Below are 16,969 nucleotides of genomic sequence, written 5' to 3'. Positions count from 1 at the left end.
AAGTAAAATTTGTTACTTTAATACCATCTTTTTATCATACACAATTAAATAATATCACATAGATAATTTTTGTTAAATAAAAGATAAGTGGTATATATTATAAGTAAATAGCATATAATAGTGACATTAAGAATAAATTATAATGACATAAGCTAAAACTTAAAAAATTCGTTATATTTAAAATTCGCGTCCCAAATATTAAAACAAATTCGCAACTTTATACGTAGTATATCATTTGCTCATAAATCGATAATAATCTAAAAGTCGATATATCGATTCTGTTTCTCTAAATTACAGTTTGAATTTTTTGTCTTTAGCATTAGTGACGTGCCGGTAAATGAATAAAAAAATTTTTAAGTTTTGTGTTTGCAAATCTTGTGTTGTCATGTTAAGTGTAAAAAATTGAAGAAGCACGTTGGGAAGGATTTAGGAGATATTTACGAAGAGGAGATAAAAGAGGATTAGGTGAGTAGATTTATTAAAAATTTAACAGTTTCAAATTATGAAAAACAATATGGTAGCAATGACAAAAATATAGAAAAAAATATATATATATGTTTATTCAAGAACATTTTATAACTGATTATAAATCCTTAAATTTATATCTGTTCCATATCTTTATGTGCAAGTATTTATATGACGATGTTTAGTCCATGATATGTAGTATTCCAACTTTTTGCAATGTAAAAGAAGTTGTTTCTTCGATAAATCTATACTATCTACATTATATCGTTGGACAAACTTTTTGACAAATTCTTTATCTCCAATTTTATTTTTATTTTTTGATATCTCTTCTATTGTCATTGTTAGTAATCTATGTATTTCTGAGAGTGCAACAGCAATATAAAGATATTCATTCTTCTCGTCGGGTCCCTGTATTATTTGATTCCCAGCTTCCTTGAAAACTAATAAAGTTTGTTCATCTTGAGGTAACCAGTTACACTGAAAACAATAAGCAAATATTTTAATGTTTTCATTACTTGTAATATTTTAAATATTAAATGTTATAATACTTACATTAATAATGTTGTGAACAGTGGAAGCGATTGCTGATTCTGGATTTTCAAAAACTGTATTGAGTTTCATATTATCACTAAGATCAAGAAAAACAATTGTAGATTCCATCGGACAGTTTAAATAGTCACCATTATAATAGTTTGCTATGTATGCATACGCATAGATTACATTTATCACATTAAATTCAACATTTGGGGAAGCTTTCTGTAATTAAGAAAATATTTGAAGTTTTCTGCACTCAGATTATATTTAATGAAGTATATACATATATTTATTCTGAAAATTACTTTCAATGCATTAAATATTGGAACATCTACTAAAGGAGGGAGTTGCAATGATTGCTCATCTTTTTGATCCATATCTTGAACTAATTTTTTTTTAGTATGATAGGTCCACCAAGGAATCCATTGAGGTAGAAGTTTTTCTATATCACCATTTTTTACGAGAGCCTCAAATTCTTGCTTTTCATCATCTGTTAATACAGACCATACTTCATCTGCATTATCTAAATTTATATTATTAAGTCTTCTTTCTAAATCTGGTATCTAAAAAAGACATTAGTTTAAATGAAAACACAAGAAAAGTTGTATTTTTCAAAAATATCAATATGAATTTAGCTCACATCTTCTTCATCATCCGAATCTAGCTGTTCTTCTAATTCGTCATTATCAATCTCATCATCACTTTCCAATGCTTCCATATTTTTTAAATCTTCCTCATGTACCCTTTTGAGAATTTCTAGCATTTTCTTTCTACCTTCTGTATCTTTTCCTTGAGACTTTATTTCATCTATTACACATTGCTTATAGAAACTTTCTGAACATTCTGAATGAGCTTCTGACTTATAGCAATCAGAGCTGCAATATCTTATCTCACATCGTGGACAAGTATATTTAGGAGGTCGTGTATTACACCTAAAAATCAAGAAATAAAGTTTTAAAAAGAAGATATTTTTTATGTATTAATTCTTTCAAATTAATAAAGATCAAGAACAATTATTTATTGTTTATTAAAAGAAATTTTTATATAAATATGAAGAAATTCCCTAAAAGAATAATTGACAAAAATAATTTAGAAAATAGATTGGACTTGGATTTACATAAATCGATTATATGTTATAAGGTATTTATGCAACAAAACACCGTCAAATATTGCTTGTAAACACAGTTTAAGGTTAAGAATATGATACGTACAATTCGCAGACATTATCTGTATCTGTGGTGCACGTTTCTTGAATATCCATGATTTTTCTGTAGATTCATTAAAAATTCTAATTACTTAATCTACTAATGTTGATATCAATTTATTAATTCATAAATTTCGAATGCGTGAAACGTTTACGCCGCGGCATGACGCATTTAAATGTATTGTGTATAAGTATGTAACACGATATAGTGATAAAAAATAATGTTTAATTACGTTATAAAATATATATAGTAAGAAGTAAAGAAAATATATTTTCAAATTATAAAACTCATACATAAAATTATTTATTTATATACATTACAAATTAATTTACGTTAAATTAAACCTAACCTGTAACTAGGTTTTTTCAACTAGAGTACCATTTTTCAGTTTCTTGTAATTGAATTCAGGTTCTTTCCTCTTACTTGTCCAAGCTTCAGTATCTATTTTTGATAATATTCGTTCAGGATCTACAGCTACTATTTTACATTTTGAGAAATTTGTTTTCTCATCTATAGTCGCTTTAATTTTCCTTTTCTTTTGAGGCTTTTCACTTTTTTCTTCAGTTGTTAAAAACTGTACAGAAGAATTGAGTAACTTTATGCCATAAATGTTGTCCCTTTCTTTTTTTTCATTTATAATACTGTTTATGTTTTTCTTCTTTACTTTAATAGATCTGAAAGAAAATTTTTCTTGGTATATATGAAAGATACGTACATTCTATTTATATTGTAAATAATTCATCTGGAGTTGAATATTTCTTTGTAAAATTAATTACATACTTCTCTATAATTTCGTCCAGCTTTTTTGCAACATAATTCTGGAATGTCGGACTTACACCAAAATTAGAAAATGTCTTTTTCTCCTCCAAATCTTTTCTTAATGACACGGGATTTTTTACATTATTATTTTCTAATGAATCATCTAAAAAGAAGAAAGAAAAATTTGTTGCCAATTATTACAAGTTTCTGTGATAATAAGAAACAAACGTGAAATAGAAACAAAAATGAGGTTATGATACTTACTGTGTTCATCCGTTTTCGTAGAAACGTCTGAGTTTTGAAATTTTTCGTTGGAAAAATAGGTGACCTTCAGAAATTGGTGATCCGTCGCTTCTCTTAATGCAGCTTTTGATATTTCGTCTTCAGAACTGCTTGAACCATCATTGTTTTCACTTAACATTGTCATATAGAAGATTCGAACGACTCGATACCAATTGATAGTCGAACTTTAAATTTCTACACTACTGTATACAGATTTAAAAAAATGCCTATCTACAAATTCAGCTAATTACTCTATGAAAGAAATAAACATGAAATGAACCATAAGTTCAATTAACTCATTGCCGAAATTTGTTTATTACTTAGTAGTTATAAATTTTTGTACAGAATGTGAGTACTTGAAATGCGTGTAAAGATGTTCGTATATTGTACAATTATTCAGTAGGAATAATACCCTTCGTTAGCAATTAAAAACATAAGTCTTAAACAGTTCGGTTATTCGAAAGGCATACAGTGGAGGAATAACTAATTACTATATATTTTAATATAAATTTAAAGCTAACGTAAATTACTAAATATATTTCACATACTTTCCTCTTTCTCGAATCAAAAAAGAAATGAAAACAGATGAGTTAGAAATAGGTAAAAACATAAGAAACAGGTAATAAATTTATTTATAAATTGCAATGAAGCGATTACATTGCAACGATGAAATTAAGGATAAGAAAGAAATTAATAACTAACAGAAGGATGATAAAAAAGATTCTAAAGTAATAAAACAAACAAGCAAACAATAGACTAAACCATAAGACAATGGTTACCATTTAGCATTACATATTCTGTACGGTGTCGTCAGATTTTATTCGTAAATTCATTTTGATTGAATGTTATTGTATCGCCATAACCACGTGCGCGCGCGCGCGCGTGCTTAACGCCACACGTACAAAATTCGATCATTTCAAAGAGATATGGCGGTGAAATTGAAATGGAGGTTGTTAAAGAAAATGCAGAAAGACGAAGATGAAAATGATAAACGATAATGATGATGATAATAACGGATGAGGATGAACGATGAAGAAGAAAATGAATGAAAACTTGGAGTACTTGGAACTATATCGTAAACATAAACAATGATATATTTTAAAATATTATAATTATTCTCTGTTCGAGAAGAAAAACACTTCGACTAAATTATGTCAACGTGTTTAACGATAGATTAACAAGAATTACAGGCGCAAATTATCTTCAATCGTTTCTGACCTATTCGATGCTGGCTCGAAAGGAACAATTCGTAGAGACGTGTGGTCTAGAAACTAAATGGACGGGCGAAGTCGAATATTGCCAACGATGTTTATGTACACGATTAATGATCGTATTTTAATTTTCTTCTGTTATTTCTTTTTTCTCTCGTCCTTCCTAATAATTCAATCTTAATCTAAATACATTTAATAATATATTCTCACTTTGCATCAATCATCTCTTATACTTTTTTTTCTTTTATATTAGTGCGCTTCTGAGAGGTTTCATGTACATTGTTTCCTTTTTCCCGTGTATGTATGTATGCAAGTATATGTATTTTTCTGCATTTACTTTGTTAATTTAAATCGTTATAATCATTTTGCTCTGCTTATTTCTTTTCTTTTAAAACGATAACTGTAAAATGTATAAAATATACAAGGAGCAACGTTCGCGAATACATTTTATACAAATACAGGGTTTCGAAAGTAAAGATATATATTGTATATGTGTGTACGTATATTCATCTTAGTTCCTTTTCCTCTAATGATGTGTGCATTGGCTCTTCTGTCTCGTTTATTTAATTTATTCCTTGTATTTATCCTTTTATGTTTGTTTGTATGTATTTATGTATGTATATGATCATCGTATGTATACTTATTATACTTATATATTCATTCCTCGTCGTCGTACCTCAATGTACAGTTAACGTTTTATATTTTATTTTTTATAATTTTTTGTTTGTTTGCTAAGGCATTCGTTATGGCAAGTATATTTTAAAAGTGCTGATGTCTAAACGCGCGTGAATACTTAATAGTTTCTGTTTTTTTCCATTTTCCGTACAGTTTATAAAAGTATATTGGCCAGTTATGTAACCACTAATTAGCCAGCTACGTGTCACTTAAAAAACGATTCGCTCGTTAGAAAAAGAACTAATCTGCTTCATATTCTTCATTTTTTTTCCTTTTTTATTTTGCTTGTTTCTTTAGTTTTAATAGTTGTTCTTGTTCTTTTGCTGCTGTGGTAGTTTAACTCGTTTCGCGTTTTAAATTCAATTGCGCCTTATAATCCGTGGCCACTAATTGTTTTCTTTTTACTCTCTATTTTGCATGCATCATTACACTTTATGCTCGTTATTCGATTATCTGCAACGTTTTTATCTCTTATTTATTCTTTAATAAAATATATTTAATCGCAGGCTAGAGAACCGGAAACAAGAAGAAGTATACGTGTATATGTCGCAAGAAGTACGATGTACCTATTCCTTCGCGATAGAGTCTCTTCATACGTATTATTAGTATTATTTCTTAATTCATCTTATTTCTCGACCAAACGTTTTCTAATTATGATTGATGTGGTCGTGACGAAAATCGTCCACCTTTTCACATTTTTCTATCACTTTATTAACACGAAAACTTTCATCAGTGTACGTGTGTATGTGTAGACATCAAATTGCAGATGGTAAGATTATTTCGATCAAAACCCTAATCCTGTCTATTTCCCTTAAACCCCTTCTTCGTTTCGTCAGTTTTAAACATATTTTTACATGCTCGAGCCACGAGCTGGCTTAAACGAAATTCATCTTTGTCGTACGCACGCGCGCATATACACTTACATGTACGTGAATACACGTATATCTTTTATTCTTTTTTTTTTTTTTTTGTTTCATCGTAATCGCAAAACACAATTATATTCGTTCCATGGGGAGGTGGTTGGATCACTTTTGCGAACAATGGTGTAGCGGTTCGAACGAAATTTTGAGAATCAAACTGAGGTTTCTCTCTGAGAACTCTCCAGTTATTACTTTTCGATCGTTTTGCAATAACTCGCTAAAGGTTGGATTAACTGGTTTATTTGCAATGGAACTTTATAAATATTTCCTAGAGTAAAAGTCCATCGATTTTTCTCACCAGCTATGATTTCGTTTAAAGTTCACTTATTATCAGGACCAACGTTACCTTATCAACACGTTACATTTCACTTGCGATTCTTTATCAGAGTATTCCTGTTATTAAAATTTGTTCATTGTTAACGTCGTGGTTTTAAAAGAGAATTCCAGACATTTGCTTAATATCTTTTTTCTCACTATTTCTAAGGTTGCAAAACCAAAGAAAATTTATATCTTGCGACTAGAGAGTTATTATATACAGTAAATACCGATCAGGCAACTTGTTTCTAAAGTCTCGTTCAGATTAATCAGACTACTTGAACTCAAATAACTGGACACATATTTGTCACGATTATAAGTCAAGTTACTTAATTAGAAATCGTTCGAGTTCAAGCAACCTGACTTCAACTAGATACCTAAAATGACATACTAAAATCGACTTAGTTTGAGGAACCAACATCTTAATCACTGTTATTTGTTTCAAATCAAGAGACGATTACGAGATCCTCTTTAATCTTAGGTTCACGAAAAAACCTAAAAGGATATTTCAAATCAATTAAAGTAATAAATATTAGTAAAATAACTACTTGAACGTAACCAAATAAGAGCGAAGTGTATTATCGTTAGCTACTGAGAACAAACGTAGAAACTTGAAAGAGTATTTAAATTCAAATAAAACAAATATAGGAACATAACACGTTGCTCGCCGTGAAAAATTCCAGCTATATGGGCCGTGTGAATCATATGGCGCTTCTCAGCAAACAATAGTGAAAAAATATGTTTTTTAGGGAAAAAATTCATTCATTAACGCTTAAACATATAATTCTATAGCTTGTCGCTATCCTATTGAAAAATAAGGCAGTTCCGACCACAAGAAACCAGATATTTGCAATTACTGTGGCAGTCAACGCGATAAAAGGATATTTCTCAGTTGTAAAGGGATCATAAATTACTCGAATATAGTTCATTTGTCTAATCTAAACGAGGCTTGACGGAACTGAAATCGACAGGTCTAGAACATATAATCCAGATCAAGTCGCAAACATTCATTTTTGGCATTAATTTATCTACAACGATACTACACCATTGGGCTTCATCGGACGACGGAATTACAATGGAACGAAAATATACATGTTAACTCTTATTAACCGCAAACGTCGCTTTTGCTCGAACACGTTTTTATAATAATCACTCTACTTCTCATTTTCAAACCATTAGAATTCTATATCCTTCCCGGAGCGATAGGAATATCTCGATCGATTTTTAATTCTTTGCGCACTCGATTCAAATATTCATATATTAGGTAGTTTCATATTTTCTATTAGTGGAAACTGGATTTCGAACGTTCGTACATAGAGAAGTAATTATTAATCGCTACTTATAGATTTCGGTTCGTTTGTAAAGTGAAAATTCAGAGATGAAGGATACGAATGGAGATGGTCGAGTGCGAAAAGTTAAACACCGATACGGAACTCAATAATTGAACGATAGTTCGTAATTGCTTCATCTTCATTTTTTTTCTTTTTTTTTATCTGATTCCATATTATTCGCTTTTACAATTATTTAGTGCGTCTCGAACAAGCACCTATATGAGCTCTTAATTTTTATATCCGCTACTATGCTTGCTTTTTTTTTATGGGGCTGCACTCTTTCTCTCTCTCTCTCTCTCTCGCTCTTTCGCTCGCTTTCTCTCAACTCTTCTCTCTCTCTCTCTCCTTCTCTCTCTCTTAGTTTCACGTTCTCGTCGGTTTTTACATCGAACAAACCGATATCGATGTTCGTGATCGATCATTCCGCGAAAACGTTATTTATTTATTTTTCTTTTTCTTTGTGTAACAAACTTAGCGAACGATGTTCTAATTAGAAAAACGTCAAGAGATTCGTACCAGCGCTTGCGTGTAGCATACATACATAGATTCATACGATAAGCGCGATGCGACCAGATGCACGCTTATGGTGTGAATTTTGTAGAAAACTCTTTTCGTAGAAAATTGACGCTAGGGTAATGTTTTATATTTGTTTCTCTCTCGCTCTCGCATTTTCTCAATTCCGCTCACATGCACGATCCTCTTTCGCTCGTTTTCAGTCGCTCGTCGCGCATCCATTCTTTCTCTCGTGTTCTTTTTTATTCTTTTTTTACTGTTTATATATCCGTTTGTTTGTTTCTTTACAAGGCGCTACTATACGCAGGTTTCTCGAGCGACTAAAATGATTTCTACACGGTGGCACACCGCTGGATCGATTTAACGATGATCACTACGTTCAAATCAATTCCTATCGGAATTTCTATGAATTAGACCTTTTCATGGTGTAATACGAAAATTGGACAAATTTCCTGACTTGATACGTATTAGTCGTAAATAAATAATTGGAGAGGGGATAAGCAAATATTAGAATTTTATTATATGTATGTACATGGCTAAAATTAGATGCTTTGCATCTGATATGATAAATATAAATATAGTGGAATTTTAATGTTGGCTTGACGCTCACGATAGTTCAACATTCGATCGAGCAAGGGTGTTAAAATTATTCAAGATTTTTTTAATTGATCGCTGTTAAGATTTTTATTGTTGGGTTTTGGCCTTATCTTCGTAGGAAAAATCTTACTAATATATTAACATATTTCTCAAAAAGATAGAACAAAGATTACTGCAGAAAGATTGACATTTTCCATTATCTGTATTGCAAATTTTTTATAGCTGTTTTAGACATCATTTTTTTTTCGTTTTCATCGTATTATATAGACGTAAGTGTATTAAATTAATTACTATTAAGCCTAGACCAATTTATGTTATTTTTTGTCGGAACTAATCCATTAGCATATTTTAAGAAAGATAAAGATTATTCTAAAGAATTGAAACTTTCTTATTTTCTCTTTTCAAATTATTTTTATCATATTTCTCACATTATCTAGACATAAGTCAACGATCCGGCATATTTGATAATTAAATGTCTCGAAAGCTGCAGTATTAGAATTCTACTGTAATTCAGAATGTGGAAAAGGAATCATTTTTTAATCTTTAATTGCTTCGAGATTAAGAAAACCACATGTCTCGAGATAATTTTTACAAAGATTATTGGATTGTTGTAATTTTTTCTGTCACCACCGAAAGTTATTACAACACACGATGCATAAAATGAAGAAGCAAGAAATATCTATTTTTAACTGGAATTACGGAACTGTTAATTTTTTCTAATTAGTATAATCTTCGGGTTGGACATAGTACAATTAAAACCACTGAACCTAAGCCTTCGATAGAAACTAGTTTTCTTACACACAATAAAATTGCTTCATCTTTCTTATGCATACAATCCTGTTATAAATAGTATTATCAAGGAAAGTGCAGAAGCATCGGGCGATTTAATTGGAACTTTGGACACTGGTAGATTTTGTCGTTTCGTTTATAAAAATATGTGAATATTTTTCACGACATTAATTATTAAACTTTCATTACTGCTATAAACTGAAATTAAGTTATTATATTTAACAACCATTACTATATGACGAATGTAATTAAAATTCGATTGTATAAATTCTGTTTTGAAAATTATTTAATCTATACTTCTTCCCTTTTTTTCAAACAAATTTAAGTATATTATATTTCTTGATCCAAATTCAATTGTATAAATTCCACTTCGAAAATTGCTGCATTCAACCTATTTATCTTCTTTCTTCTAACAAATTTCTGTGTACTATAAATCCTTACTATTATTTAATATTCCGTATGAAAGGATTAGGTCGTTTCTTCAATATTCATCGTTTTATTACACCATAAAAGGGTATAAACTTTCTAAACAAGTGAAAAGATCGAGAAAAAGAGGAACATGATAAGACACAGTGGCTAATCTATCAGAGTCATCCCTAACGAGATCTACAAGGCGATCGACATGTCGATTGATCTGCGATTACGAACTTTAATATCTTCGGCTTCGTTGTTTCAATCACTTACGCGCGTGTGTATATAACATGTGATTACTTAAACAAAATCATTGAATATGAACATCTACCTATACGGAATCTACGAGACACCAGCGATTTAAAGAGCCAGTCTTGCGTGTCACCTTGTAGAGATCACCGAGAAACGCTTGCCAGTGTACTGTCTAACGAAGCTTAGCATTCTACTTGGCATTGGACAGTCGCATGTTTCATTATCGATCGTTATAATTTTTTTATCTTTTTTCTTTGTAATTTTTTTTTGTTTATTTCTTTTCCTTAAGTAATTGCGTTCGATCCTTGAAACCGGAAACGGAAGTGTTTTAGTTTTAACTAGGTGTGTGTGTCTGTCTACACTGTGTCATCGCTACGGTTCAGTTCGACTACGCTCTCTCGATTCGATGGCTCTCGGTAGGCTCGTTGAACTCGCAAGCCAATGACGTTGAAAACGGAATTTCTTCCTTTTTTTCGTTTTTCTTTTTGTTTTTTCGAGAACAATAGTAAGGTGAATTGCGAGATTTGGAAGGTAGGCTGGTCTTGAGGGTAGGAAGCTTCGAAACGTCTGGTGATGGGTTGTTCGTTCTTCGTATCAGGTCTTCGTAGGCTTCTGTGAAATTTTGGAAATTTAGACTTCCACAGATCTAACATTTCGAGTGGATAGATATTTTAGGAAATTGAAAATTATATTAATAATTGGATATTTTATGCTTTAAGAAGATTGAGATTTCGTTTTAGATCTTGCGTTTTGAGGTATAAGATTGGAGTTAGAAAGTCTTGAAGAGTAAAGATCTTTGACAATTGTTTGAGAGTTTTAGAAGTGATAGAAACGCCTATGGTAATTCCTATGCGAGTAAAAGGTTATAGTAATGCCTTTTATACGTTGGTGAAGCTTCTATCTGAAAGATCTTTACGTTTCAAGACTTCATGGATTGTTAGATATTGGTAACATGATAAGTTTTTGTGCAAAAATAATTGGAAAACGTTAAATACGCTTCTTTTTATACAAGACTTCGTTTTTTATCCGATTCACAATATTTAAATAAACCGTAGGAATACATTTTCCTTAAGAATAACAATTCAAAAATAAAAAATAAAAAAAAGTTTGTTTATAAGTTTTATGTTAATTCATTAAAGATCAACGTTATGTTAACACAATATTTCATTTGCAATACTTCAATTTACATTATTGAATTCTGTTTTTTAACTTATGGTTATGGAGAACAGCTCTAAGGATTTGTTTAATATTTTTGTCGATATTTCTTTTTCCATTTAGATCCTACAACTTTATGAAATTTCAGAAGATTGAGCTATTTATAGTATTATGATTTCTTGTCAAGTGAGGAAAATATTTGCTGTATCTCTGATTATCCTAGTATCTATAGCTCCAGTGTATTGTTTGTAACTTGACAAACTTGACAAAACGATTTTGTAATTTTTCCTGTAACATATCAAAACGATATATAACTTACATTGTTAACGCATTTCAGTTTTCATCCCATTGCTCGATTCTTGACAAGTTAATGCATAAAATATTGACAGAAAAAGATCTACAATAATTCATCGATCAAATTTAAAACAATCTTTTAGAAAAAACAAAATCTCATATAAGAAAATTCCGTTGAATACTTTTCCATTACCCTTGCACAATGGATCACCGCATTCGCGTTACTATAACTTTCATACGTTAATTAACAGTTTCAAACACGTTTGAAAAAGATTCTTATCCCATCACCAGATTCGTCCAAAGTGTGCTTCACTTGGAAACGCGGATAATCAGCAAGCTGTCCAGCGAAAAATCTCGCCGCGAACGATCTCGTAGTCGCTCGAAACGAGACATCTGATATGTTAAGATCCGAGATACACATATTTCATGGCGCTACAGTCTTTTTATGTTGTATACTTTTTTATACTCTGGCTCTAGGACAGTTCTGGCATCGTGTATTATTATTCCGTATCGTTTCTCAACCGCGAACGACGATCTCGCAATTCATCATTCATCATCGATCTGACGAGAAAACTGAAAGTTCTTCGATGACTCTCTTTTATTTCTTTTTCTTTGTTCTCTTTTCTTTTAAATCGAACTCCATCTGTCGTTTCTTCGATTTCGCCATGTAAGCCGTGTTACACGCGCGGAGTTTATGTTATCATTTCCGATTTCCGGGCCTCTGATCGTCTTCCGTTTCTCTGCTACCTTGCGAAACCTATTCTCTCGATATCGATACAAAAACTAACTTTGCCTCTTTGTATGTTACTTTTTTTTTTTTATTTTTTTCTGTTTGTTTTTGTTGTTTTGTTAATTCGCTTAATTACGTGTCTCACTCTTGTCGCTTAGCAAATAACGTGCATCTCGAATAGCCGCACGAGTTATTTATTTGTTTTTTTTTTAACACTGTGTTTGTTCGCATTTGCTCGATATTTAATCCTAATATTATATTTTTGTTATCCTTCTTCGCCTGCTTCTCTGTTCGTTTTAATATTTCTTCGTATAACATTCGCCTTTGTCTTTTCTTTTTCTGGAAGTCTATGCTCTTTTCGCGGCTGTCTGTATGTACACGTTGTACATAGAGCGATTTTTACAACACATAACGTATCTTATTTTATTTTATGCCTTTTTACACGGTATAATTATATTTCTCTCTTTTTCCCTCCTCTTTTCTGTCGCGCTCTGATCGTTTCATTAGCAGACAGCGGATAAATAGTTATCTATCGATTTTTTTGCTTTTTTTCAGCAGGGATAGCAAAGAATACAACTTCTTTCCTTCCGTTCCTTCTCTGCCACGTTTTCGTTCTACGAATGATAATAACAAGAATAATTATAATCGTGATAATAACCGTAATAATAATCGTAATCGTAATCATAATAATAATCGTAATAATAATAAATCGTTCATCTTCTACTTCGTTCTCGCTCGCCTTTTTTTTTCAATTAGTAACAATAATTCTATTCTTTTGCACTCTCTCACACTCATTCTCTCTTTAATTTCTCTCTTTCATTTTTGTTTGTATAATTAATTACGCGTACACCTTAGGCCCGAACCTTGCTGGCAGATTAGTCCTAGACCGGTTTTTGTGTGTATAGAGTTGATTTCTATAAAAACGTCGGTCATGCGGTCTACGAGTATTCTACCATTTTTTGGGATGCTTTTTGTTTTCGACCCACGGTACGCAAACCGTTCTCTTTCATCCCTATTACAATGTTTATATATAATAATAATAATCATTATCGTAGTTAGTTATTCTTTTTTTTATCGTTATTTATATATATAATATAATATTATTCAGGATGACGTGAGGGGATGTAAAATAATGACAGAAAACTATCTCTCTCTTACATGAAAAATAGGTACTTCTGTTTTCCTCATACGTGTGTAGGTGTATATGTTTACATATGTATATGTATTATGTATGAAACGCATGTATATAATATTCCTACACTCTTACGTGGATATTTATATATTTATATATGTATATATGTACATGTATGCATATCCAATCACATATGCACGAAGGTGTACACATTCAACTAGGAAACGAATGGCACGTTTCGTTTTTTCTTTTTCATTTGCCGTTGTGTGTGTGTGTTCGTCGGTGTAATAATTGTATACGTCAATATGTGATCCAGCGTGTGTATACATATTATTTATATATAATACTCCAAAATAACAAGTAACGTTGCTATTTTGTAAATTAGACTCTTAGAGCGTTCGTTTAATTGTTTAAAGAAGAGTATCATTTGCGAACAGATGCGATTCTACAGTTCAGTTGAGCTAGCACGTGGTACAGTGGTTCCTGCGTCTCTTTTATTACTGTAATCTCGCTTTTACTTTGTTTCTTCTTTAATGTAATGATCAAATGACAGAAATCCACTGAATAAAATTTTGAAAAGTAACACGTTACAAATTTTAACATCATTTCACAATTTACGATGTAGAGTTAAAATCGAGAACTGGCGTGTTTTATACATTTTAAGAATTAAAAGGGAGATGTGCCGATAATAAAATCCAAGTTCAGAAGCCACTGACCCGGAAAATATTCTCTCAGAATCGAGGGTTCTCATCCCCGCTACGATAAACGCTAATATCAGACAAATTCAACAGTCGCGTTAAACTTTCAAATACGCAAAGAATAACACCGCGCCAACGAAAAACGTACGCGCCAACAGCTACAAAAATAATAAAATTCGATCGTGTATTAAATTCTTAATTCTATTTTATATTCTGTTTTTTCCTTATCGTTTGGAAAATGTTCTGCCGAATCATGAAATCAATATCAGAGAAGCAACATTATTTTATTCTCAAGGATCGTCATTGTGTCTGAAACTGTTCGTAAATGTATATTCGGTGTCTGTCGGTGTGTCATTCTTCCTCGCGTTTTACAGTTTAAAACGTTACATCGTTAATATCTTGCAGCACTGTATTGACCACTATGCATACTTTATATGTATATTTATGTATATGTATATATGTATGTATATATATATATGTGTGTAATCTGTTTTCTCATCTTTTATTTCTTAGTTTATTTTTTTGTCATTTATTCTGCTTAGTGTTTTTTTATTTTCATTTATGCGGTAGTGGATGTAATAATCATTGCAATGATAACCGGTAACAATAATAATAATTTATTACATAATATTTATACCTTCCTTTCTTTCTTCTATTTTGTTTGTTTCTTTTGTTTTGTTCGCTTCTTATAATACATCGCGTGTCTTTCACCCGAATAAAAAGATACTTATCTCTCGCTCTCTCTTTCGCTCTCTCTCGCGTTCCACTTACTTAATTTTATCTCTCATTCATTGACGTTTGTGTTACATTTGTTTTATATTAGCCGTGGCAGCCCAAAGAACACTCAACAAGTTAACACGATCTTTGGGCCTTCGATTTAGATTTGTTTTATAATATTAATTTTCTCTCTTTTGTAGAACGACTTAAATTTCTTCACTCGATACCCCGTTTGTCCTCAAAATTGTAACCCTGAAAAATTCTCACACATTCATCCATCTCGATTCCCGTGGCGCTGGATCCTTTCCCTTCTGTTGGCGTCTCAGCACGGTCTTCCGAAACCCCGATTTTTAATTGAATAGATCTGTTGACTGCGATTCGATATCGGCAATTTGTCCACTGCCCCGAATCGATTTGAGACGTATTTTCTATTTATTATTAAGATTTTCCATTTCGAAAATAAAATAGCATAGAAGCGAGTTCTGAATCGCAGGCGTGTTCCTTCGATCTCAAAAATTAGGACAGATTAGCCGCGATAAATGGGACATCCTCTTCGATCTTCCTTTTCCTTTATCTTCGTTCAAATTCCCTTTCGATTGCCAGCTCTTATATTACACGTTGCTTCTTCCTTCTTCTCTTAATCTTACTATTCGTTCGGTCACTCGTACGGGACTATCCAACGATACGAAGCTAAAGTTAAAACACGTTAACAAACTTATAACTGGAATACCCCTCGTTTCACGAGTTTCTCTCCCGTCCTCTTCAATATGTTAGTTAGTTGTCTTAGAAAAGAACCAAAAACAGAATCCTAATCGTTCGTGTGTAGGTTATCCTCTTTCCTGTTTTCATACCCCCCCCCCTCCCTCGCCCCTGTGTTTCATCATTTTTTCCCTAAAAGTGCGAAACGTACGGCTTTTGCAAAATCACAGAGAAATTTACGCATCGTTTAACACTGTCGTTTAGGATTTTTCTACCTAGTCCACGATGGGCTCTACATATGCTCTATAAATTTCTAGGCCTGCTCTTCGTCGTCGTTGAGGTCTTCATCCAGTCGTCGCATCAGTTTCTGTTCGCTGTATGGTTGCGACGCCTGCGTCGATGAAGAAGACTCGCGGCAGGAATTAACGGCTCCGTGTTCTCCGATCGATGGCACAGCTGTCTATCTGTTTATCGATCCTCTTCTTCTTCCTTTGTCGAGCACAAGATCCTCCGTTGAAAATATTTCTCGATCGTTTCTCTATCCTCATGCGATCGTTTCGTGACAACGAAGGACAACGATCGTAGCTAACCCTCCACAGTAATGTTTTCTGTTCTTCTTCTTTTTGTCGGTTGCTTCGTTTATTGCTGTTGAGGTTGAACGTCTTGTAGACGGGGAAAATAATAGCGTTACGTCTAAACGATGGTTTTATTTTGTGTGTTGTGCCGTGCCATCGCTGGAGAACGTCGGTATTCTCTTGGTCCGCGCGATTTTATGCATAGATCCTGGACTAGAACGTGCCGTCAGGTTAATATAAGAAGGCGCTAGAAACCGATCGCTAGAAGACTACTGGCATAGCGTATATCTATGTATAGATTGCTTCTAGTGTAGCGTCCAGGATCTAGGCTTAAAACGGCTGCCAACGATCCGATCGACAGTGTACAACGCCACTGTCGCTCATGGAGCCGTTAGTATCTCTCTGTATGCTAGTATAACGAGTGTCGTCATTGATACGAATCCTTGTGGAAAGTGTCGCTCTTGTGGAAGATCCGTCGTCCCTCTCGGGAGAGCTCCTGACTCGCGAAATTATTCTCAGACTTTGGTCTGGGCAACAGACAAGCGGGAAGAGTCCTCAGCTCCATGCTGTGTACCTGGAATTTGGAACAAATGAATTTTATAATTTTTCATGTAGTTATTAGAAGAAAAAAAACACAGTCGTTTCATCATACTCTGTGCGCCGAGCCTTAAAATTTACAGCTCTGTAATATTATACAAAATTGTTTAAAA

The 16,969-nt window shown here is 32.5% G+C and overlaps 3 protein-coding genes across 14 annotated transcripts in view; all 3 read right to left on the bottom strand.

Moving 5' to 3' along the window:
* Positions 1-580: 580 nt before the first annotated feature.
* On the bottom strand, positions 581-2,636 carry LOC117238293 (zinc finger HIT domain-containing protein 2). Its single transcript, XM_033503101.1, has 6 exons — positions 2,554-2,636; positions 2,211-2,267; positions 1,640-1,931; positions 1,305-1,562; positions 1,018-1,221; positions 581-942 (listed from the first exon to the last, which is right to left on the bottom strand). Exons 2-6 carry the CDS (start codon positions 2,258-2,260, stop codon positions 619-621), a joined length of 1,128 nt encoding a protein of 375 aa, XP_033358992.1. The 5' UTR covers positions 2,261-2,267; positions 2,554-2,636; the 3' UTR covers positions 581-618.
* On the bottom strand, positions 2,554-3,455 carry LOC117238294. Its single transcript, XM_033503102.1, has 3 exons — positions 3,228-3,455; positions 2,985-3,126; positions 2,554-2,878 (listed from the first exon to the last, which is right to left on the bottom strand). The coding sequence occupies exons 1-3, from the start codon at positions 3,388-3,390 to the stop codon at positions 2,560-2,562; spliced, it is 624 nt and encodes a 207-aa protein (XP_033358993.1). The 5' UTR covers positions 3,391-3,455; the 3' UTR covers positions 2,554-2,559.
* A 7,271-nt stretch (positions 3,456-10,726) lies between these two features.
* LOC117238291 (potassium/sodium hyperpolarization-activated cyclic nucleotide-gated channel 3) overlaps positions 10,727-16,969 on the bottom strand; it is a 216,954-nt gene continuing 210,711 nt past the window's right edge. For 10 of the 12 annotated variants that reach the window (XM_033503088.1, XM_033503089.1, XM_033503090.1 and 7 more), the window contains one exon: positions 16,687-16,833. In XM_033503088.1, the coding sequence (XP_033358979.1) occupies positions 16,687-16,833 (147 nt within the window). Of the gene's footprint in view, positions 16,834-16,969 lie in introns of all 12 variants that reach the window. The other 2 variants (XM_033503098.1, XM_033503091.1) reach the window with 1 other exon arrangement.

The sequence above is a fragment of the Bombus vosnesenskii genome, unplaced genomic scaffold (genome assembly GCF_011952255.1).
Source record: "Bombus vosnesenskii isolate JDL3184/JDL3185 unplaced genomic scaffold, Bvos_JDL3184-5_v1.1 scf7180000013445, whole genome shotgun sequence".
Lineage (NCBI taxonomy): Eukaryota > Metazoa > Arthropoda > Insecta > Hymenoptera > Apidae > Bombus > Bombus vosnesenskii.
This window is presented reverse-complemented; position numbering and strand designations above follow the sequence as displayed.

What these genes read in the sequence shown, in the direction of transcription:
- LOC117238294 (XM_033503102.1), bottom strand. Translation starts at nt 3,390, where the DNA reads ATGACAATGTTAAGTGAAAACAATGATGGTTCAAGCAGTTCTGAAGAC. An exon ending in TACGAAAACGGATGAACACA is followed by an intron (nt 3,127 to 3,227) that starts GTAAGTATCATA and finishes TCTTCTTTTTAG; the next exon opens with ATGATTCATTAGAAAATAAT. An exon ending in CTGGACGAAATTATAGAGAA is followed by an intron (nt 2,879 to 2,984) that starts GTATGTAATTAA and finishes ATTTTCTTTCAG; the next exon opens with ATCTATTAAAGTAAAGAAGA.
- LOC117238293 (XM_033503101.1), bottom strand. Translation starts at nt 2,260, where the DNA reads ATGGATATTCAAGAAACGTGCACCACAGATACAGATAATGTCTGCGAA. An exon ending in ATTCGGATGATGAAGAAGAT is followed by an intron (nt 1,563 to 1,639) that starts GTGAGCTAAATT and finishes TGTCTTTTTTAG; the next exon opens with ATACCAGATTTAGAAAGAAG. An exon ending in CAATATTTAATGCATTGAAA is followed by an intron (nt 1,222 to 1,304) that starts GTAATTTTCAGA and finishes TCTTAATTACAG; the next exon opens with AAAGCTTCCCCAAATGTTGA.